Source organism: Balaenoptera acutorostrata, chromosome 6, assembly GCF_949987535.1.
Source record: "Balaenoptera acutorostrata chromosome 6, mBalAcu1.1, whole genome shotgun sequence".
In the NCBI taxonomy this organism is placed as follows: domain Eukaryota; kingdom Metazoa; phylum Chordata; class Mammalia; order Artiodactyla; family Balaenopteridae; genus Balaenoptera; species Balaenoptera acutorostrata.
In genome coordinates this window covers 24523484-24546707 of record NC_080069.1, presented here as the reverse complement: position 1 = coordinate 24546707, position 23224 = coordinate 24523484, and the positions used below count along the sequence as shown (strand labels likewise).

Genomic DNA, 23224 nt, shown 5'->3' with positions numbered 1-23224 from the left:
GAAATAGTCTGTATCTTTATTGAGATTATAATCATGATATGAGATCAATAATTAAGCAAGTGCTGTGATAGGGGAGTACAGTATTCTACAGGAGCACGTAGGAGGGACACAATCTAAACTGGTGAGTCTGGAAAGGCCAGCTAAAAAAGCGAGAAGCGTTTTTTTCTTTCAGCACTTAAAAAGTGTCATTCTAGTTTCTTCTGGTATCCATTGTTTCCAGTGAGAAATCAACCATTTTTATTGTTGTTCCCTCTGTCTTTTCTATTTGGCAGACATTAAGATTTTCTCATTATCTTTGGTTTTCAGCAATTTGACTGTGATGTGCTTACATGTGATTTTCTTTGTATATATTCTGCTGGGGATTTTCAGGACTTTTTGGATCTGAAGATTGCTATCTTTCATTAATTTTGGAAAATTTTTAGGCATTATATTTTCTAAAAATTTTTTTAACCTATTTTCTCTTTTCTGGAGATCCAATTACATGTATATTAGACCTCTTGACTTTGTTCCACAAATCGTTGAGGCTCTGTTATTTAAAAATCTTTTTTTTCTTCTCTACTTCAGTTTAGATAATTTATATTGATTGTATCTTCAGTTTCACCGATCTTTTACCCCTGGTTTGTCCAGGGATTTTTAGGCATTTCAGGTATTATATTCCTCTGTTCTATAATTTCAAGTATTTTTTTGAAATTTCCATTTCTTTGCTGGATTTCTCCTCTCTGCCAATTTGTTTATATTTTTTCACAGTCTTAAACTATTTATACAATTATTTATAATTATTCCAACATATGGCCTCTATGGGTCTGCTTCTACTGAATGTTTTTTTTTTTGATTAAAGCTGTTATTTTCCTGCTTTTTTACAAGTCTTATTATTTTTTTATCTTTGCTGGACATTATGAATGCTATGATACAGGGACTCTGGGTTATATTATGTATTTCTCTAGAGAGTGTTGTGTGCTTTGTTCTGACAGACAATTAACCTACTGATGGGTCACTTTAGTTTTACTGAGGCTTGGAATTAGACTTTGTTAGGGCGGGCCTATTTTGGTTTTTCTTCTAGTCCTCATGCCCAAAGAATGGCCTTTCTGGGTCTCAACTGAATGCCTAGGGTTTTCACCAATGTCTCTCTACTCTGTCTGGTTCAGAAATCTAATGTCTTTCCAGCACTGTACTACCTATGAAATTTCTGTTCACTCTCAATGCTCTGCGTGAGTCTTGTGGAATCTTGCTCTGTCTGTGTGCAGTTTTGGATTTGGCCAGGAACTTCGAGGGAACAGCTGTGCAGATTTCTGGGACACCTTTCTTTGTGGCTTTTTCCTCTGTGTACTCTGCCTTGCAAATTCCAGACACATTAGAATCTGTTTCCTCTGCCTGGCAAAACTTCAACTCTCTGCTTGGGTTCCATTTTCCTACATAGCAGTTTTGGAGATTTCCGTTAGGCAGAGAAACAGCGGAATGTGGGACCCACCTTATATATTTATCTTCTTTTAGGAATGGCAGTCCTGTGCTGTCTACTAACTAATGCCTAAAAACAGTTATTTCATATGACTTGTCCATTTTTATATTTTTATGTCCATTTTATAATTATTGATGGTGGGAGGGTAATTCCAATAGCAGACAACTCTGTCATAACTGGAAAAGGCCATTGATACTGCATTTTGTGAGGAACTATAATAAGGTCACTGTTTCAGACATGGAGTTCAAGATAAGAGTTCAAGAATTGGGACTGGAGGAGTTCTCATGAGCCAGATCACAGACGCACTGACATGGTTAGAGATGCACCTCAGAAAAATCCCTAGGCTCTAGTGGTGAGGTAAACGATAAACGAGAGATCAGACTGGAGCCCAAGAGACCAACTAGGAGGTCATTGTAGAAATTGTGGATTAAAATTATGTACGGTAGAGACAGTTGGGATAGAGAGGAGACAAGTTGAGGGATATTGAGGAGATATAATTGACAAAACTTTGCTTTACAAAGCTTTGATTAGAAGTGGAAGCTCAGGGACCAGAGAATCAGGATTTCCTAGTTGAGCAAATGAGTGATGCCACTGATATTACTGAGATAATAAAACACGAGGTGGGACAGATTCAGATGGGCAGAGGAGGAAGGAATATGATAACTTAATTTTTTTCTTTTTTGTTGAGTTGTTGAAGTATTTGAAATAAAATCCCAAACATTATTTTCATTCCACCTCTACACACCTTAACATACATCTCTAAAAATATGGTCATTTTCTCATAAAACTATTACCACCTCTGAAGAAATTACCAATGATTCTTTTTTACCATCCAATAGTCCATATTAAAATATTGCTGATTATCATAAAGACATCTCTTTGACAGTGTATTTCTTGGAATCAGAATCCAAAAATGGTCCACACATGGCATGTTGTGGTTAACTCTTAAATATCTTCTAATCCTGAGTGGTTTTCCACACCATTGATTTGCTCTCCTGTAGGATGTTCTACAATCTAGATCTGTCTGTTTCCTCGTGGTGCTTTCTAACTTCTTCCTCTATGTCCTGAATTTCCTACAACTGAAAATGAGCATTAACGGCTTCTAATAAGAGTAATTTCTTACTAGTTTTGTATGTCACACTGAACACATCAGAGCACACAATGTCTGGCCATCCCATTTGTGGTAAAGCTAAAATCAATGACTAGCTTCTGGCATTATCAGCCTGGTTCCTTGGACATGCTGAGCTTGTACTTCCAGTGCGAGAGTAAACAGAGTGAGAGAGAATAGGACATAGGCCAGAGGACCAAGAAACATAAATATTAGAGAGGTGGTCAGAGGGCAAGAAGCCCACAAAGGAAACTGAGAGGGAGAATTGTAGGAGGCAAGTATCGCTGAGCTTTCAAGTAAGACAGAGACTGAAACGTGTCTGTTGGTTTTAGGAATAATTGACGGTTAATGACTTGTAGTGAGAGCAGTTTTAATGGATGGGTTAAGACGCAAGTCAGATTGCCATGGACTGGGTGTCAGTAGGGCTGGGAAGTGGAGGATGTGAAACGTAAATGACACTTTCAAGAGTTGGCCACAGGAAAAAGGAAAGAGAGGCACAACATGAGTGTAGGAAGTGTTGTTAATTATATTGCTGTTGCTTTAATGGGGAGACATATTCATGTTGAGGTGAGTACTTAGGAGCCATAAGAGGTTATTATTAATAAAGTGGAAAGTTCCAAAAATGTTACTGGCTGGAAGTTCTTTCTGCTTTGTTCATTAATTTCACTCCCCAGATATACTTTTCTAATCTTACACCATATTCTTTTTGGGAGTTGACCTGGTTTAGGAGCCACAGATTTTGAAATGTTATGGAATTTCTTTAAAGAGCTGCTGTTAGATGTAGGTGTTAGAAAGATTTTTGTCAGATTTTACATACGTGTTGTACTATATAATTGGACCCATGTGCATCATTTATGTGCCATTTTAATTTATGTTAACCCTGTGTGTCAAAAAAAAGATTTTGATAATTACAATATTATTATGGGATTCTCTTTGGATTCCACTCTGAAGGTGTTTTTATAATGTATTTGGGCGTAGCAGATATAATTAATCATGAATACCATATGATTCCATTTATTTATTTATTTAACATCTTTATTGGAGTATAATTGCTTTACAATGGTGTGTTAGTTTCTGCTTTATAACAAAGTGAATCAGCTATACATATACATATATCCCCATATCTCCTCTCTCTTGCTTCTCCCTTCCACCCTCCCTATCCCACCCCTTTAGGAGGTCAAAAAGCACTGAGCTGATCTCCCTGTGCTATGTGCATGCTTCCCACTAGCTATCTATTTTACATTTGGTAGTGTATATATTTCCATGCCACTCTCTCACTTCGTCCCAGCTTATCCTTCCCCCTCCCCGTGTCCTCAAGTCCAGTCTCTACCTCTGTGTCTTTATTCCTGTCCTGCCCCTAGGTTCTTCAGAACCTTTTTTTTTTCTTTTTTAGATTCCATATATATGTGTTAGCATACGGTATTTCTTTTTCTCTTTCTGACTTACTTCACTCTGTATGACAGATCTAGGTCTATCCACCTCAATACAAAAAACTCAATGCCGTTTCTTTTTATGGCTGAGTAATATTCCATTGTATGTATGTGGCACATCTTCTTTATCCATTCATCTGTTGATGGACACTTAGGTTGCTTCCATGTCCTGGCTATTGTAAATAGAGCTGCAATGAACATTGTGGTACATGACTCTTGTTGAATTATGGTTTTCTCAGGGTATATGCCCAGTAGTGGGATTGCTGGGTCATATGGTAGTTCTGTTTTTAGTTTTTTAAGGAACCTCCATACTGTTCTCCACAGTGGCTGTATCAATTTACATTTCCACGAACAGTGCAACAGGGCACCCTTTTCTCCACACCCTCTCTAGCATTTATTGTTTGTAGATTTTTTTGATGATGGCCATTCTGACCGGTGTGAGGTGATACCTCACTGAAGTTTTGATTTGCATTTCTCTAATGATTAGTGATGTTGAGTATCCTTTCATGTGTTTGTTCGCAATTTGTATATCTTCTTTGGAGAAATGCCTATTTAGGTCTTCTGCCCATTTTTGGATTCAGTTGTTCGGTTTTTTTGATATTGAGCTGCATGAGCTGCTTGTAAATTGTGGAGATTAATCTTTTGTCAGTTGCTTCATTTGCAAATATTTTCTCTCATTCTGAGTGTTGTCTTTTCGTCTTGTTTATGTTTTCCTTTGCTGTGCAAAAGCTTTTAAGTTTCATTAGGTCCCATTTGGGTTTTTTTTGTCTTTATTTCCATTTCTCTAGTAGATGGGTCAAAAAGGATCTTGCTGTGATTTATGTCAAAGAGTGTTCCGCCTATGTTTTCCTCTAAGAGTTTTATAGTGTCTGGCCTTACATTTAGGTCTTTAATCCATTTTGAGTTTACTTTTGTGTATGGTGTTAGGGAGTATTCTAATTTCATTCTTTTACATGTAGCTGTCCAGTTTTCCCAGCACCACTTATTGAAGAGGCCATCTTTTCTCCATTGTATATTCTTGTCTCCTCAAGTTTCAGATTGAAGAACTTTTAACAACTTTTTTATAAACTCCTTCAGCTTTTGTTTGTCTGTGAAAATTCTGTCTCTCCAATTCTAAAGGACAAGTTTGCTGGATACAGTATTCTTGGCAGTTTTTTTTTCTTTGCACACTTTGAATATATCATTCCTATCCCTTATGGGCTGCAATATTTTTTGCTGAAAAATCTGTTAATCTTATGAGGATTCCCATGTATTAGACAAGTGGCTTTTCTGTTCTTGCTTTTACGATTCTGTCTTTATCTGCTGAAAATTTCATTATAGTGTGTCTATGTGTAGATCTCTTTGGATTAATCTTCTTTGGAAGTTTTTGGGCTTCCTCGATCTGGGTATCTCTTTCTTTCCCCACATTAGGGAAGTTTTTAGCATTATTTCTTTGAATATGCTTTCTGCCCTTTCTTTCCTTCTCTTTCTTGAAGACCTGTAACGCATATATTGATCCACTTACTGGTGTCCCTTATGTGATCTTCACATTTTTCTGTTCTTCTTTCTTTTTGCTCTTTTGATTAGATGACTTCCACTGCCTTGTCTGATTCTTTCTTCCATTTGGCCTAGTCTGCTTGTGAAGCCCTGTATTGAATTTTTCGGTTCATTTATTCTTGAAATCTATGATTTCTGTTTCGTACTTCTTAATATTTTCTGTCTCTTTGTTGAAACTCACACTTTGTTCATGCTTTATTCTCCTGACGTCAGTAAGCATCTTTATTACGATTATTTTGAACTCCCTGTTGGGTAATTCACTTATATCCACTTCGTTAAGGTCAGCTCCTAGAGATCTGTTTATTTGTTTGAAACATCCCCGTTTCTTTACTTTCTTTGACTCTCTGTGTTGGTTTTTGTATAAAACAGCCACTTTTCCCAGTTTTGACAGATTGGCCTTGTGTAGGATATGAACCTCCTTAATCAGCCTGGCCTGGTTGTTGAAATCATTGTCTTTGTTCTTAGTGACTTCCAGTAGTTGAGGGTGTTCCAAGACCCATCAGTGTCCTCAAAGATGTGGTTAATGCTCATATGCCTGTGTAGGCTTCTGGACAACTGCCAGTTGCCTGCTGCTTTAACTCCCTGATGCAGGTGAATTGGAAGCCCAGTTATCAGGCAGGAGTTGGAAAAGTCAGAATATGACATATGCCGGGTAGCCCCTATGAAGAAGAATCCAGAGCTGGAAGAGTTTTTTCTTCCTCACTCTGTGCTGAGCCAAGGGAAATAGTTGCTCTGAATGCTTCTCTGTCCAAGTAAAACAGCCTTTGTTTTTAGTGGTCCCAGGGACTCATGAAGGCTGAGCCCTTTCAGCTCCCAGAGCTAGGTGAATTGGGGGCTAGTCCCTTAGGTGGCAGTTGAAAACTGGTGTGCTAGAGGTGTGGACAAGCTCCTTTCAGGAGAGAAGATACAAATTTGGTCTTACTTGGAGCTGGGAGAGATAGCAGGGGACATGTCCACCAGGTTTACCAGGCTCACAAAAGGATCCCAGTGAGCTTCCACATGCTGACTAACTGGAAGCCAGAACCACAGGCAGCAGCTAGGAAAATATACAACTTCCTTCCAGGGAGAAACTGGGAGATGGGCATTATTTTGTCATCTCCCTCCATGCTGGGTCTGGGTGTATAGCTACAGGGAATCCTCATGCATCCATTTAAAAACTGCTTCTTTGTTTGCTATAGTACTGTGGTGCTCAGGAATGCAAGCCCAGTTGACTTTCAGAGGCAGGTTATTTTGGGGTCCATCCCTCAGGTGGCAGTTTTAAAAGTCAGGGTTCTAAATGTGTAGACAAGCTCCCTCCAGGGACATGCAGGAGATTTGGCTTTATTGTTGAAGGAAGCTGGGGGGAGAGAGCAGGGTAAGTACCCACTGGCTCTTTGGGGCTCTAGGCAGGATTCCAGTCAGCTGAAATGCAAGCTGATTAGAAGCTGGGCCCTCAGACAGTAGCTGGGAAAGTATGTAGTCCAACACCCTCCAGGAAGAAATTGGGAGATAAGCATTTGTGTGTGTTCCCTCTGCTCTGAGCTTGGGGAGATAGCCAGAGGGAGTGCTCAAGCACCTTGTAAAAACTGCTTATTTGTTTGCTCTAATACCATGGGACTTGTGAAGGGAAGCCCGTTTGGCTCTCAGAGCTAGATGATTTGGGGGCCCATCCCTCAGGCGGCAGCCTTAAAATTTGGGACATTAGAAATGTGGTGCAAACAGTGCGCTAATTGGGAAGAGGCTAGGAGTTGGTGGTTTCAGAAAGATTATAAGGCGCTGTTCTTGGGTGGGGTTTATAGCAAGAGTGTGTCTCATCCTTTCCTACACATTTCCTTGTGGGTATTTTCTCAGTTTCCCAATGTGTAGGAGTCACTAAAGTTAGTTTCTTGATATCTTTCAGAGGGAATTGATCTGTGTGTAGCTGTATATTCAGTGCATCCATGGAAGGAGGGAAATTCAGGAGTCTCTTCTGTGTCCATCTTGAGGTACCTGTTGATCTTTTCTAATAACCGACTCCTGGTTTCATTGACTTTCCATATTGTTTTTCTGTTTTGTTTATGTATGCTGTAATATTTATTCTTTTTCCCACCTGCTGGCCTTGGGTTAAGTTTTTTCTACTTCCTTAAGGAAGATGTTCGATTGTGGATATGAGATCTTTATTCTTTTTTAAATGTAAGCCTTTACAGGTATAAATTTCCCTCTCATCACTGCTTGTGCTCCATCCCGTAAGTTTTGGTATTTTGTATTTTTTTTCTTTGGTCTCAAGGTATTTTGTAGTTTCTCTTGTAATTTCTTCCTCGACCCATTGGTTGTTTAAAAGCGTGCTGTTTAATTTCCACATGTTTGTGAATTTTCGTTTCCCTTGTGTTACTGATTTCCACTTTTATTCCGTTGTGATAGAAAAAGATTCATTGTGTGATTGCAATAGTTTTAATTTTTATTAAGAATTGTTTTGTGGCCTAACATATGGCCTATTCTGGAAATGTTACATGTACACTTGAGAAAAATCTATAATTTACTGTCTTTGGGTAGAGAGCTGTGTATATATGTGTGTGTTAGGTCCATTTGGTTGATACTGTTGTTTAAGTCTTCTGTTTCCTTCCTGATCTTCTGTGTGGTTGTTCTCTCCCATTTCTGAATGAAGGCTATCAAAGTCTCCAACTCTTACTGTTTCTCCCTTCCATCAATGTTTGTTTCATCTGTTAAGGAGCTCTGTGTTTTATTGTGGGTCTATTTGATTTCACCCTACAGTTCGTTTAACTTGTATTTTTATATCCAAGTATTTCACAGCTTGGGAAGTTTTTGTCCATTATTCCTTCAGACGAGGTTTCCGCTGTTTTCTCACTCTTTTTTCTTCCTGGATTCCCATAATGTCTTCTTTTTTGGATTCCCATAATTCCATTAGGGTCTGTTCACGTCTCTTCATTCATTTTCCTTTTTGCTCTGAGAACTAATAATTTCAAGTGATTTGTCTTCAACTTTGCTGATGCCTTCCTCTGCCTGTTGCAGTCTGCTTTTGAACCCCTCTTGTGAAATATTCAATTTACACTTTTAGCTCCACATTTGCTTTTTTAAAATAAATTGTCTCTTTGTTGATATTCTCACTTTGTTGATATATCACCTTCCTGACTTCCTAGGCAGTTGTTTTCAAGAGTTCATCTAGCAACTCTGAAGCCTGTGTTTCTTTTTTTTTTTTTTAATTAATTTATTTATTTATGGTTGTGGTGGGTCTTCGTTTCTGTGCGAGGGCTTTCTCTAGTTGTGGCAAGTGGGGACCACTCTTCATCGCGGTGCGCGGGCCTCTCACTGTCGCGGCCTCTCCTGTCGCGGAGCACAGGCTCCAGACGCGCAGGCTCAGTAATTGTGGCTCACGGGCCCAGCTGTTCTGCGGCATGTGGGATCTTCCCAGACCAGGGCTTGAACCCGTGTCCCCTGCATTAGCAGGCAGATTCTCAACCACTGCGCCACCATGGAAGCCCCTGAAGCCTGTGTTTCTTTAGTGTCACTTTCTAGAGATTTATTATGTTCCTTTGAATGGGCCACATTTCCCTGTTTTTTCTGTATTTTGTGAGTTTTTGTCAAAAATTGCATATTGAAAAAAACAGCCACCTCTCCCAGCCTTGTAGACTGGATACTTGCAGAGGAAAACCTTCACTAATCAGCCTGGTGTAAAGACTTAAGGTCGTCTCAGATCTTTTATGAGGATGTGCCTTCACTGGGCCTGTGTGTAAAGCCCAGCTTCAAGCCCCTAATTCTGCCACACACACAGCTGTTTTTAATTGTTTCATTTCTCCAAGAGCCTCACCCCTGGCTTCTTGGCCCTTAAATGTTCTGTTGTATTCCTCTGTCAATAATCTCTGCCCTCCAGGTGTGTGCAGGTCTACAGTTGCCATGAAGTTTTCATGGGCCATTGAATCCATCATTGCTTTCACAGCCACCAATCTGATATACAAAATATTCCACTATTCCTATCTCAGCTCTGAGTCATGTGAGACAGAAATCAGACTCTCAGACATTGCCTGGCATGCCACACATTGCAATCAAGTTGCACTCTTTTACTTTTCTCCCAATGGAGGACCAGTAATTGGGCAGCTTTCACTCTACTGCACCATATTGAGCCAGGAATGGGTTAGGATAAGAGTGAGCAAAAATGTCACGAAATTTGCTCTCATTTTGAGAGTGACTCTTTCTTTACTGGGCATTCACTTTGTTGCTTCAGATTACTGGCTGGTTTCTAGAGCTCCCACAAAGCTATTTGTATTCTATTGTTTAGTTCAGAGTTTTCATGGGGTTACATACCTGGAGCTTCCTATTCTGCCATCTTACCTATATCACTGCTGTCCTTCATTTTTGGAAGATGGTTTTACCAGATATAGAATTCTTGGTTAACAGTGTTTTTCTTTCAACACGTGAATGTGAAATCCACCAGCCTTCTCCCTTGACGCTTTCAAAATTCTCTTTGTTGTTAGTTTTTGCAATTTTAATATAGTGTTTTTGTGTAGATCTCCTGTTGGAGTTCATTGAGTTTCTTGGATATGTACTTTCATGTATTTTATCATATTTGAGGAGTTTGGGACAATTATCTCTTCAAATATTTTCCCTGACTTTCTATCCCTTTCTCTCCATGTGGGATTCCTATTATGGATATGTTGTCATACTTGATGATGTCTTGTAGGTCTTTTACGTTCTGCTCGTTATTCTTCACTCTTTCCTCTTTCCACCCCTCAGAGTGGATAGTCTCAATCAGTTCTTCTTCAAATGTGCCAATTCTTTATTCTGCCTGCTTAAATCTGCTAATGAATCCCCCTAATGACTTTCTTATTTCAGTTGTGGCACTTTTCAACTCTAGAATATATATTTGATTCCTTTTTGTAATTTCTTTCTCTTTATTAGTATTCATCGCTTGGTGAGGCACCATTTTCCTGATTTCCTTTAGTTCTTTGTCCAAAATTTCATTTAGTTCTATGGGAATATTTAAGAGAGTGATTTAAAGTCTTTTTATGCCTGGACAATGTGTATATGTGTATGTCCACATTGTGTGGACAATGTGTATGTATATATACACACACACACAGACACATATATATAAATATATATATATATGTATATATACATTTTTTTCCTCATTCATGGATCATACTTTGTTGTTTATTTTCATACCTCATAACTCTTTGTTGAAAATTTATATGTTAAATAACATAAAGTAGAAATTCCGGAAATCAGATTCTCCCTTCCCATCAGGATTTTCTGTTACAGCTGTTTGTTGCTGTTGGTGGTGGTGATGGTGGTGGTGGTGGTATTGCTCCTGTTTGTTGAAATCTAGATTGCATTTGGGAAGATGTAATGGTTGTTACAGGTTGGAAGGAAGCTTTATGATATGAGAAGCCTATACCATTTTTTTGTGACTTTATTTTAAATTAATATAAAATGGTGTTGGTTTTTTTTGGATGTATTTTTATGTTCCATGCTACTAACGTTTAGGATTCAAACATTTGACAAAAGTGTATTTAGGACTTTTCATAAGTATTTGATTGAGAGTATTCAGTGGTGATATTTTGTTTCTTGTATATACATGGGTCTCTTTCTGGGCTCTCTATTTTGTTCCGTTGGTCTATATGTTTGTATTTAACCCAGTACTATTCTGTTTTAATTACTGTAGCTTGGTAATATGTTTTGAAAGCAGGAAGTGTGATCCCTTGAGCTTTATTCTTCGAAAGATTGTTTTGGCTATTTGGGCTCTTTTGTGGTTCCCTATGAATTTTTGGATTGCTTTTTCTATTTCTGTATTGAACACCATTGGGATTTTAATAGGGACTTCATTGAATCTGTGGACCACTATGGTAGTATGTACATTCTAAAAATAGTAACCATGAACATGGGATGTCTTTCCATATTATCAGTGTCTTCTTTAATTTTCCTCATCATTTTTTACACTTTTCAGTGTACAGGTCTTTCACCTCTAGTTAAGTTTACTTCTAAGTATTGTATTCTTTGTACTGAAGTTGATAATGGGTTTGTTTTCTTAATTTACTTTTCAGATTTTCAGTAATCTTAGTTGTAATTTTTTCCCTTTCATTACTTTAAATATGTCCTGCCACTCTCTTCTGGCTTGCAGAGTTTCTGCTGAAAGATCAGCTGTTAACCTTATGGGGATTCCCTTGTATGTTATTTGTTGCTTTTCCCTTGCTGCTTTTAATATATTTTCTTTGTATTTAGTTTTTGTTAGTTTGATTAATACGTGTCTCAGCATGTTTCTCCTTGGGTTTATCCTGTATGGGACTCTCTGCACTTCCTTGCCTTGATTGACTCTTTCCTTTCCCATGTTAGGGAAGTTTTCAACTATCATCTCTTCAAATATTTTCTTCTGAAAATATTTCTTTTTCTTTTTCTCTTCTTTTTCTGGGACCTTTATAATTCGAATGTTGGTGCGTTTAATGTTGTCCCAGAGTTCTCTGAGACTATCCGCAATTCTTTTTATTCTTTTTTTTTTATTCTGCTCTGTGACAGATATTTCTACTATTTTATCTTCCAGGTCACTTATCCGTTCTTCTGCCTCAGTTATTCTGGTATTGATTCCTTCTAGAGAATTTTTAATTTCATTTATTGTGTTGTTCATCATTGTTTGCTCCTGAGTTCTTCTAGGTTCTTGTTAAACGTTTCTTGTATTTTCTCTATTCTATTTCCAAGATTTTGGATATCTTTACTATCATTACTCTGAATTGTTTTTCAGTTACACTGCCTATATCCTCTTCATTTTGTACTTTACGCTTTCATCTCCTGCATATTTCTCTGTCTTCTCATTTTGTTTAACTTACTGTGTTTAGGGTCTCCTTTTCACGGGCTGTAGATTCGTAGTTCCCATTGTTTTTGATGTCTGCCCCTAGTGGCTAAGGTTGGTTCAGTGGGTTGTGTAGGTTTCCTGGTGGAGGGGACTGGTGCCTGTGTTCTGGTGGATAAGGCTGGATCTTGTCTTTCTGGTGGGCAGGGCCACGTCTGGTGGTGTTTTGGGGTGTCTGTGAACTCAGTATGATTTTAGGCAGCCTCTCTCCTAATGGGTGGGGTTGTGTTCCTGTCTTGCTAGTTGTTTGGCATGGGGCGTCCAGCACTTGAGCTTGCCGGCCATTGGGTGGAGCTGGGTCTTAGAATTGAGACAGAAGCTCTGGGAGAGCTCTCGCTGATTTATATTACGTGGGTCTGGGAGGCCTCGGGTGGAGCAATGTCCTGAAATCGGCTCTCCCACCTCGGAGGCTTAGGCCTGACACCAGGCAGGAGCACCAAGACCCTGTCAGCCACATGGCTCAGAAGGAAAGGGAGAAAAAAAGAAAGAAAAAATAAATAAAATTAAGTAATTAAAATAAAAAATATATAAAAAGAATAAGAGAGCACCTGAATCAATAAACAAATCCACCAATGATAACAAGCGCTAAAAACTAAACTAAGATAAATATAAAAATCAGAAACAAATCAGTCGCAGACAGCAAAACCCAAGTGTACAGTTGCTTCCAAAGTCCACCTCATCAATTTGGGACAATTTGTTGTCTATTCAGGTATACCACAAATGCAGGGTACATCAAGTTGATTGTGGGCATTTAATCTGGTGCTCCTGAGGCTGCATGGAGAAATTTCCCTTTCTCTTCTTTGTTTGCACAGCTCCTGGGGTTCAGCTTTGGTTTTGGTCCCATCTCCGCATGTAGATCACCCTCAGGCATCTGTTCCCCACCCAGACAGGAGGGGTTAAAGCAGCGGCTGATTAGGCCACTCTTGCTCACTCAGGCTGGTGGGAAGGAGGGGTATGGTAGTCATAACTGGAATGTGGGGTGAGCCTCTGGTAGCAGAGGCTGGCATGACATTGTAATAACCTGAGGCATGCCGTGTGTTCTCCCAGGGAAGTTGTCCCTGGATCAAGGGACTTTGGCAGTGGTGGGCTCCACAGGCTCTCAGGGTTGGGGGCGTGTGTTGATAGTGACCTGTGCTTGCACATAGGATTCTTGGTGGCAGCAGCATCAGTGTTAGCATTTCATGCCTGTCTCTGGGGTTCGAGCTGATAGCCACAGCTCGCTCCCGTCTCTGGAACTTGCTTAGGCAGTGCTCTGCCTTCTGTGGGCACACAGGGAAGGAACCTCTCTCCTCGTGCACCCCGAAACAATGGTCTCTTGCCTCTTCGGCAGGTCCAGACTTTTTTTCCTGTCTCCCTCCCAGCTAGCGGTGGTGCACCAGCCCCCTTCAGGCTGTGTTCACACAGCCAACCCCAGTCCTCTCCCTGGGATCTGACCTCTGAAGCTGGAGCCTCAGCTCCCAGCCCCCACCTGCCCTGGTGGGTGAGCAGACAAGCCTCTCAGGCTGGTGAGTGCTGGTCAGCACTGATCCACTGTGCGGGAATCTCTCTGCTTTGCCCTCAGCACCTCTGTTGCTGTGCTCTCCTCCGTGGCTCCGAAGTTTCCCCCACCCATCCCCTGTCTCTGCCAGTGAAGGGGCTTCCTAGTGCGTGGAAACGTTTCCTCCTTCACAGCTCTCTCCCAGAGGTGCAGGTCCCGTCCCTATTCTTTTGTCTCTGTTTTTTCTTTTTTCTTTTGCTCTACCCAGGTATCTGGGGATTTTCTTGCCTTTTGGGAAATCTGAGGTCTTCTGCCAGCGTTCAGTAGATGTTCTGTAGGGGTTGTTCCACATGTAGATGTAGTTTTGATATATTTGTGGGTAGGAAGTTGATCTCCACCTCTTACTCCTCCGCCATCTTGAAGGTCCCCCCCGATCTTGGCTTCTTTGTACAAACAATTTTTTTTCCTCCAGCTGCTTTTAATATTTTATATTTATCACTGGTTTTGATCAATTTGTTTGTGATGTGCCTTAGTGTAGCTTTATGTTTCTTATACTTGAGATCACTAAGCTTCATGGATGTATGGATTTACAGTTTGAAAAACTTTCACTCATTATTTCTTTCAATTTTCTCCCCTACTCCCTCACACTCCTGTAAGAACTCCAATTACATATTTATCTGACCACTTGAAATTGTTGTACCATTTGCTGTTCATTGCTAATTTTTCCTCTGTTTTTTTCCTGTCTTTTCTGTAGAAATGTATAATGTGCTGTTTAATCCCATCCATTTTATTTTTTATATCAAGCATTGTAGTTTTTATCTACATCTAGAAGTTCAATTTGAATCTTTTGTTTTATCTCTCATGCTTGTACTTAACTTTTTGAATCTATGGAATACAGGGATAATGACTGTATGGAATACAGTGCTAATGACTGTATTAATACCCTTCTAACACCTGTGGCAGATTAGCAACAATTTAAAAAAAAATTTTTTCCCAGACATGCCATGTGGCTTGTGGGATTTTAGTTCCTGACCAGGGATCGAACCCAGGTCCTCCGCAGGGAGAGCATGGAGTCCCAACAACTGGTCTACCAGGGAATTCCCAGATTAGCAACAGTCTTAACTGATTTATTTTGTTCCTCATGGGTCCCATTTTCTTGTTAAATCTGGTCATTTTTAATTGGATTCCAGACTTGCTGGGTGGTGGATATTTTGTAGACATATAAATATTCTTGAGCTTGGTTCTGAGATGTATTTCTGTCATTTGTAACCTGTTTGATCTTTTTGTGTTTTGCCATTAAGATTCGTTAAGTGAGATGAGAGGAAGGCTCATCTTTGGTCTATCTTATACTGAACCAAGGGCCAGCCATGACCAAGCACCTCCACCTAAGGGAGCAGCACCAATTTCGTCAGGACTTTCTGCCAGGTAGGGACATACTCCCTTGCTCTCTTGCTGTGACTCCATCTAATAGGCTCCCCACACCAACCCTGAACACAAACCCAAGAGCAGAGTAGAGGGATTTTTATTTCTTTTTCCCTGCTGTCAATCCGGCATCTGGAAGAACAGGTGTCACACGACAGGTTATAAGAATTACAAAGAATCAATAATAAATACACAGAAAAGATATTTTATATATATTATGTATATAGTATATGATTATATATACTTTATCTCTATTATTAATCTTTATGTTAAAGTCTATTATGACTTATTTAATATAGCTCCACCAGACTTTTTGTGCTCATTATGTTTAATTCATTATAAGGTGTATAGGTTTGCTAGGTCTGCCATAACAACAAAGTGTAGACTGGGTGTTTAAGCAAGAGAAATGTATTTTCTTATAGTTTGAGAGGCTAGAAGTTCATAATCAAGGTGTCAGTAAATTGGTTTCTTCTGTGGCATCTCTGCTTGGCTTGCAGATGGTCTCAAGCCAAGGAGAGATGAAATATATTTGACATATAACATTGAAATATATTTGACATATTTTAATTGAAATATATTTCAATTTTAATTGAAATATATGACATATAATATTGTGTAAATTTAAGGTGTAAAACATGTTGATTTGGTAGATTTAGGTATCGTAATATGATTGCCATTGTAGTGACAATTAGCACCTTGATCATGTCATGTAATTATCATTTCTTTTTGGTGATTGTGATAATTAAGATCTAGTCTTTTAGCAAGTTTGATGACTATAATACAATACTGTTGTTTATATTCACTATATCGTGCTTTAGATCTCTGGGACTTTTTTAGTGTTGCCCTCTTATTGTGTCTTCATATGGTCTTTCTTCTGTATGTATGCATTCCTTGTGTCTCCTTGTGTAGCCAAAGCTTCTTATAAGAACACCAGGTAGAATGGATTAGAGCTTACCTTCACAGCCTCATTTTAATGTAATTACTTCTTGGAAGGCTCTAACTCTGAATATAGTTACATTCTAAGGTACTCAGGGTTAGGGCTTCAACATATTGATTTGAGGGGTTGGGCACAATTCAGCCCATAATAGAAGTACAAATAATGATAAATGTTGAAAATCAGTGGCTTGTCATTATGTGCATGAATATCCAAGATCATTAACATTAAAACTAGTTGAAAAAATAAATCAGAGAATAAAGCAAAAAACATTGTTACTATATCAAAACCAACAACTTTCCCATGTGCAAATAAATACATATTATACCATATGTGAAAATGTTTCATTTACTATAAGAATCCAATTGAAAGAACTGAATCAATGTTTGCCTATATGTATATCTATATATAGAAAACTATTAAACTACATAAGGGATCTAAAGGAGAGTGAGATATACAGTGGCCAGAAGTATATTATTGGCAGACTGGATAATGTCATTATTTTACCATTGTAACAATATTATGTCTCACTTCAATTCATAAGTATGATGCTAATCAGAACCTCAGCATGATTATTTTTAGAGATTTGGCCCTAGAAAATTATACTGTTTCTCTTGATGAAGAGCTTGTGAGAATAGCTAGGGAAATTCTGAAAATTGAGTCAAAAGATATGATTACCATAGTTAAATCTATAAGAAAGCTAAAGTAATGAACACATTGTGTAAATGGTGCATTGATAGATAGACCAAGGGAACAACAACAACAAAACTCTATCAATAGATCCAAATATATAATGGAATTTTATATGTAATATAAGTTGGTTTTCAGAATAATACAAAGGACTCTGGTCTCAGAACCTATTTGTATAAAAAATTTGGAACTTGTAACTCTCACACATACAGTAAGAAAATGCCCAATGGAAATATGTAGATGTAAATCATCTATTCGATTAGCCTCTGTAATAACTATTTATCAAAGAACAGTGAAATCCTGTATTGGAATAGGGATGAGGGGAGTGGAACTCTCATGTAATGTGACCCAAATGCCCTTCTTGACCAAACTTCAGTCAGGTTCCTCTAAACCCTCTTTTAGACTAAGCCTTGACCTTAGCATTCCATATCCATCCCATCCTTGACAGGGGTACACAGTCCAGTTTTAGCAAGAATCCTGCTAAGTCAGTTTAGATAGAATCTTCATCCTTGAGCCTCATCCCTCACCTTTGACATCTAAGCACTTGGCCTCTCATTAGTAAGAATCTCGTTAGGTCAGGTTAGTAAGAATCCCTTTACTTTTGAAGTCTCCTTCTAGTCATTTTCCATCCACATATTCCCTCACTTTGCTCATCAGCTATAAGTCCCCAGCTTTCTTTGCTGTATTTGGAGTTAAGTCTGATCTCTCTGCCCTATTGTAATTTTCTTGAAAAAAGTCTTACTGTTTTACTAAGTGTCAGAAAGGCTTTTTCTTTCACAAATCCTAGTGGGAGTATAAATTAGCATAGCTTCTTTGATGGCCTATTGTTAACATCTACCAACTTTTACGTATCTATTTTAATTTAGCAATTGTATATTTTGGAATTTGTATTGCAGAAATAATGCAAATATGCAAAGAAGTATAGACACAAATATTTACTGCATATTTACAATAATGAAATTTGGAAACAAACTAAACATCCATGTAAAAGGTTTTTATTAAGTAAATCATATACCCCTCCAATAAAATATCATGCAGCCAAGAAAAAGTATGATGTATGTATGGTCAGGCCACTCAAAATGCCTGTTCTCTTGCTCTTTGTACATCTCCTGCTTGACCAGTGCTTGCTTCACCTACACCCTACTCAGAAGAGTAACCTTCCTGCATACTTGCCCCATGCCCCAGCCAATGACTGTTCTAGCTTTAGAGCAGAACATCGCCACGCTGATAGCTTATCAAAGGGACGGTGAGAATCATGTAGCTCTGTTGGTTTCCCTGGTAACTGATGAACCAATCTGAGGTCAATTCCCCCTATAACTGGTATCTTCCCCCCAACCCCTGCTAGGGAAGACTACTGCCACGTCCTTCCTGTGGTCTGCTGCACAGGGTGGGATGTCACTCAAGGACCACACTTCAGACATGTAAGATCCTCCATCCATTAAATCGTTGATGTCTCTGTCGCTGATTTTGGGCTCTTTTTTCATTCTTTCAAGCCTCTGTGTTGCAGCCCAACTATGTAGTTTTAAATAATTTGACTTGATAATATGACTACACTTTAATTGAGTCAAAATGAGTTGTAAATAAGTGGAAAAAAGAAAAGCTCCTATTTGAAAAATGTATTTGTGTAGTGGACTGCACTGAATAAAGTTGAGGCTAATGAACATTGGTTCCATTTGGGAAGGAGATGCAGAGTGGAAATTTCCTCCAATAATCCCATCAAGCACTATGCTTTTGATTAAACTGACCCTGTGTTTTTGTATAATTTAAAACAAAATGTTGAAATATATTTATATACAATAAAGAACACAGAAAATATTCCATCAAGTGTTGAAGGAATAATGATTTTTCAACAGCCTTGCTCAGGTCAGAATTGGAGGTGTATGAACAAAAAATTTGCAAACAATATTGAGTATTTTGCTAGGCCTATGTCATGAGGAGGGCCATCTGGTTTGCATAAAACAAACATGGTATGGCTGTCAGTTCATTATACTTTCATATTTACCTTTAACGTTAGGAGCTCATGGATTTTTACATAGGAAATGATTGCCAAATGCCAGTTTATGTACCTGATGCACAGTGAGGCCAAACAAACAAAATCGTCGAAGTTTGGAGCAGGTAAAGATTTATTGCAAAGACCAAGCAAGGAGAACTGGTGGCTCGTGCTCAAAAGACCTGAACTCCTGGATGATTTTTGTGGAAGAGTTTTTATAGTAAAAATTTGGGGTGAAGCCTATAGGATGTGTGACTTTTGTTGGTAATGAGGTGACTGGGTGGTGTTTAGGAATATTGTACTCAATCTGAAGTTACCATCCTCCAGCAGAGTGGGAGTTTTAGATCCTGCACATATTGTTATGCATAACAAGACACATACATAGATATTGCTATGTATATCCCTTGAGGAGGAAACAGGTCCCCGTTTTATAGCTACCCTATTGTTTTTGACTGCCCCTCCTTTGCTTCTGTATTTTCTCTTCTTCCTTATTAGTAACTGTCTGAATCTGTCCTTTGCAACTCAGCGACAACAGTCTAGGAGCTGAAACCTTTTTCCTCCAAAGAAGCAGAGGACAGGGAAAGGCTTTTGTATCCAGAAAGGCCCTGCAGCATCCTGCTTGGTTTGAAAATTGCAATAAATGAAAAAAGAAGTCTGTTCCATTATGACTAAACCAGTGAACTCACTCTTGAGAAAATATGCTATTTGTCCTTCACAAAGGATGCCCCCTTGATGCCAAGTAGGTTAATTAATGCAGAGACGGAAAATTCTATTCCATTAGGAGGATATTTTCTCGGGACTATCAGGATCTAGCAATTTGGAGAATATGATTTCAGCTACGAGCTTTCCTAGTTTTGCCCTGGGACCCAGGTATACAGATGGCCTAAGAGCCACAGTGTGGACATGATCTTGGAGAGGCAGCAGTGAGTGGTGGCATGAAGTGAGATCTTAATTCCCTGCCCAGGAATTGAACCTGGGCAGCCTGGATGAAAACCAGGAATCCTAGCCACCACACCCCCGGCTCTTGCCCCCAGTGAAAAATGCATTGCTCACGGAGGCAAAAACTGTAAAAACAGGTACAAAGTTTATTATTAGAGACATAGCACACAGAGAAACAGTTTGTTTAGTTAAGACAGAAGCAAGGCAGAGATGCACATCTGGATAGAGAGGGTGTGGGCGTCCCCCCTAATGAGGAGAAGCGCAGTAAAAAGGTGGTTAAATCATTTATACAGGGCAGTTCTTCTGGGTCTTTGTGTACCTTTGGCCAATTATCTGGTTTCTTCTTCTACACCTGACCTGCCCTAGGACCCTCCCCAATATGCCTGTGCAACTTTTTTCCAAGATGGATTTCAGCCCAGAGGCCTATGAGACGGCCTTAGCATCACATATTCTGGGGTGGTGTGCCCTCCTTTTTGACCCCCAAGGAATCTTTCTGCACATGTGCAGTGTCTCCCTTGCCCCAAGGATGGGAAATATATGACCTCTTGATCCTTGACTCAAACAAGGGTTAGCCCCTCTCTATTCCTGCCATGACTGTTATCTTAAGGTGTTCACGGGAGACAAAGCCTGGGTATTTACCCTGTTTCTGCAGTTACTTCCATTTCAGAGAGCAAACAGGAGGCTGATTTTAAATGTCTGAACTGAAGCCCATCTATCTCCTGTCTCAGCAAATGTAAACAGGAGACTAAGTTGTAAGTGTCGGAAGCCCACTTTTTCCTGCCCCATGAAATGTAAACGGGAGGTTAGTTGTGAATGCCTGGCTTGGGGCCCCTCTATCTCCTGCCTCAGACACACACCCAGTCAGGGGTCTCAGGGCACCCAGGACCCTGGGATAAGCATTTCCCCCCGTATTTCTACTCTGAAGTACTAAATTGATTGCTTGGCTCACAGTCAACCCAGGGTGCAGGGGGCCAAGGGAAATGTAGTCTTTCTCCCTCTTACTGTCTTCCTGGTCTTTCGCGGCTTCCTCTGCGCATGTGCAACGTAGGGCCCGCCTCACCCCTTCCGCTTTCATGCGCCTCGAGGTGAGAAGAACCTGGAGCTTTGGTCGTGGCAGGTGCAGGACTTGCGTGGCCTGAAGCTTCGCTGAGAGCGGCGTTCTTGTGGCGGGGGCAGAAGCGGGACGTCGCGGGACGTCTCGGGCCGTCCTCTGGCCCAGGCGGGACTGCAGTGCCCGGGTCTGGCCTGGACCTCCGCCCTGGGAAGGTGGGTGGGGCGATCCCGGTTCGGGCCTTGTGGTCTCGGGGGCCGGTGGAGCTGAGACCCGTTAGGAGAGGGGACGGTGCGTGTGGGGACGGAATGCCCGGCCCCGCCCCGCCCGCATCTGACGGGGGGACGCCGGGGCGGACAGTGGGAGGGAAAGCGCGGTGGTCACGCTGGCCGTGAGCGGGCCAGAAAGCGCGGGCGGAGGGTGTGCTGGGCAGCCCTGCTCTGGAGCGGGAGAGACCCGGTCAGTTACAGCCGTGTCACCTGTACTGTGGGCGGGAGAAGTAACCTGGGGGCGAGTCAGGTCTGCAAAGGAGGCTATGAATAATGCCTGCTTCATGGCGTTGTTCTGAGAAATCTGTATGGGTCGTTTGGAAAAAGAGCCAAGTGCCAGGTACTAACCGTCGAAAAAGTGATAATGTTGTTATTTAGAAGGCACTTTGTTCTTTTCATTGGGTGGTTTACATAAGCCTCCCAATTATCTCGTGATAACGGTATGAGCATCTGCATTAGACACACGTTAAGCACAAAGCAAATCTGAGTCTCAGGTTGGTGAGGTGGTCCTGAGTTTGAGAGGGCCGGTGACTTCTCCAGGCTTAACCGGATTGTGACAGAGCCAGGAGTCGAACAGTCGTTCATACTGTTCAGTCAATCAAAAGAAACTTATCAAGAGTCCCTTTTGAGAAACTTCAGCCCACTAGAAAGTAGTAAGTTTTAACACTTTGCCATAAAGCACCGCATCCTTTTTATTGGGCAGTCTGTGGATTCTCTAACTCAAGGGGTAAACAGTTTTGCTAGGAAAATAGATAAAGGATGCAGCCTGTGTCTCTTTTTTTTACTGTTAATTTTAATGAAGTAGTGTCATCCTTTGCTGTACTTCAATCATCTGTTTTTCCATTTTTGTTTGTATTTAATTAAATCAATTTAAATCAATAGACAAAATTATTTTTACCAAATGAGAGTGGTAGGTTTAAGCCCCGTGATCATTTCAAACTGGTAGATGGACAGATGGTGTTTCCACAGGATCTTTCCCTTGCCATTTCAAGGGCTGAAGGGATGCTGTAGGGAGGCTGCTTCTCAGCTGGGCTGCTGATGTGATTGGGAGGTGAATGAATGTAGGAACTGTAAAGCAGGCCAGGTGTCCTGACAGTGTCCTTTTTCTGTCCCCCCAGCTGAATCTTCAGTCCTCTGCACCTTCCTAAACGCTACAGAAGATGAACATATCTGAGGTCAGCTCTCTATTCATTTCCCACTTTGTGGTGTGATGGATTTAACTCTTGATTTCAGATTGCTCTCAGCCTGTTTTATACATTCTTTATCAATGTAAGTTATTTTCCTTTTATGATTAGTTTGCTAAGATTTTACTTGAGTCAGGAATGTACACTCTTGAGTTATATTGAATACCTTTTTGTATGTATTGTAGTAAAGGTATAGCTTATTTTCTTTAATCTGCAAATTTTCGAGGTAGCTGAAATGGATTTTAGAATGGTAACTTACTCTTGAATTCTTGTATGGATGCTACTTGCTAATGGGTTCTAGTTTTTTGGTTTTGATTTTACATACTAAATAGTGTGATTTGTAAATAAGCATATTTTTTTATCTCTTTCTATCTCTGTGCACGTTAATTTCTTTTTCAGTCAGGCTGGGATTTAATGTGAAAGAATTCATTTATTCACTGCTAAGTATGATGTTAGTCATATGCCTTAAATAGCTTCTCATTGTCAGATCTTTTCTTTTCCTCCTATTCCTAGTGCTATAAAATTAGTGTCATTTCTTCCTTAAAAATTCACTCTAGAATTCACTACAGAAACAATGTGGACCTGAAGTTTACTTTGTCAGAATTTTTTTTTTTAAATAACAATTTTATTGAGGTACAATTCTTGTACCAAAAATTCACCCTTTTAATTTGTGCAGTGCAGTGCTTTTTTTAAACTATGTTCACAGAGATGTGGAATTATCACCACTATTTAATTTTAGAATAATTTCATCACCCTCAAAAGAAACCCTGTACTCTTTAGTAGTCACTCTCCATTCCTGCTCCCAAGCTCCTAGGAACTACTAATCTACTCCGTGTCTTTAGAGATTTGCTTATTTTGGAGGTTTCCTATAAATGGAATCACAAAATATGTACCCTTTGGTGAATGGCTTCTTTCATTTAG

General features: G+C 39.9%; 1 protein-coding gene and 1 long non-coding RNA gene across 2 annotated transcripts in view; both read left to right on the top strand.

Moving 5' to 3' along the window:
* Positions 1 to 23224, top strand: part of LOC103014414 (serine/threonine-protein kinase MRCK alpha-like) — a 217196-nt gene that overhangs the window by 44525 nt on the left and 149447 nt on the right. The window contains exon 11 of the mRNA XM_057547872.1: positions 15126 to 15249. Coding sequence (XP_057403855.1) covers positions 15126 to 15249 — 124 coding nt within the window. The remainder of the gene's footprint in view (positions 1 to 15125; positions 15250 to 23224) is intronic.
* Positions 20852 to 23224, top strand: part of LOC130708347 (uncharacterized) — a 116682-nt gene continuing 114309 nt past the window's right edge. Inside the window, exons 1-2 of the long non-coding RNA XR_009008567.1 lie at positions 20852 to 20884; positions 22238 to 22294. This is a non-coding gene — a long non-coding RNA (uncharacterized LOC130708347). The remainder of the gene's footprint in view (positions 20885 to 22237; positions 22295 to 23224) is intronic.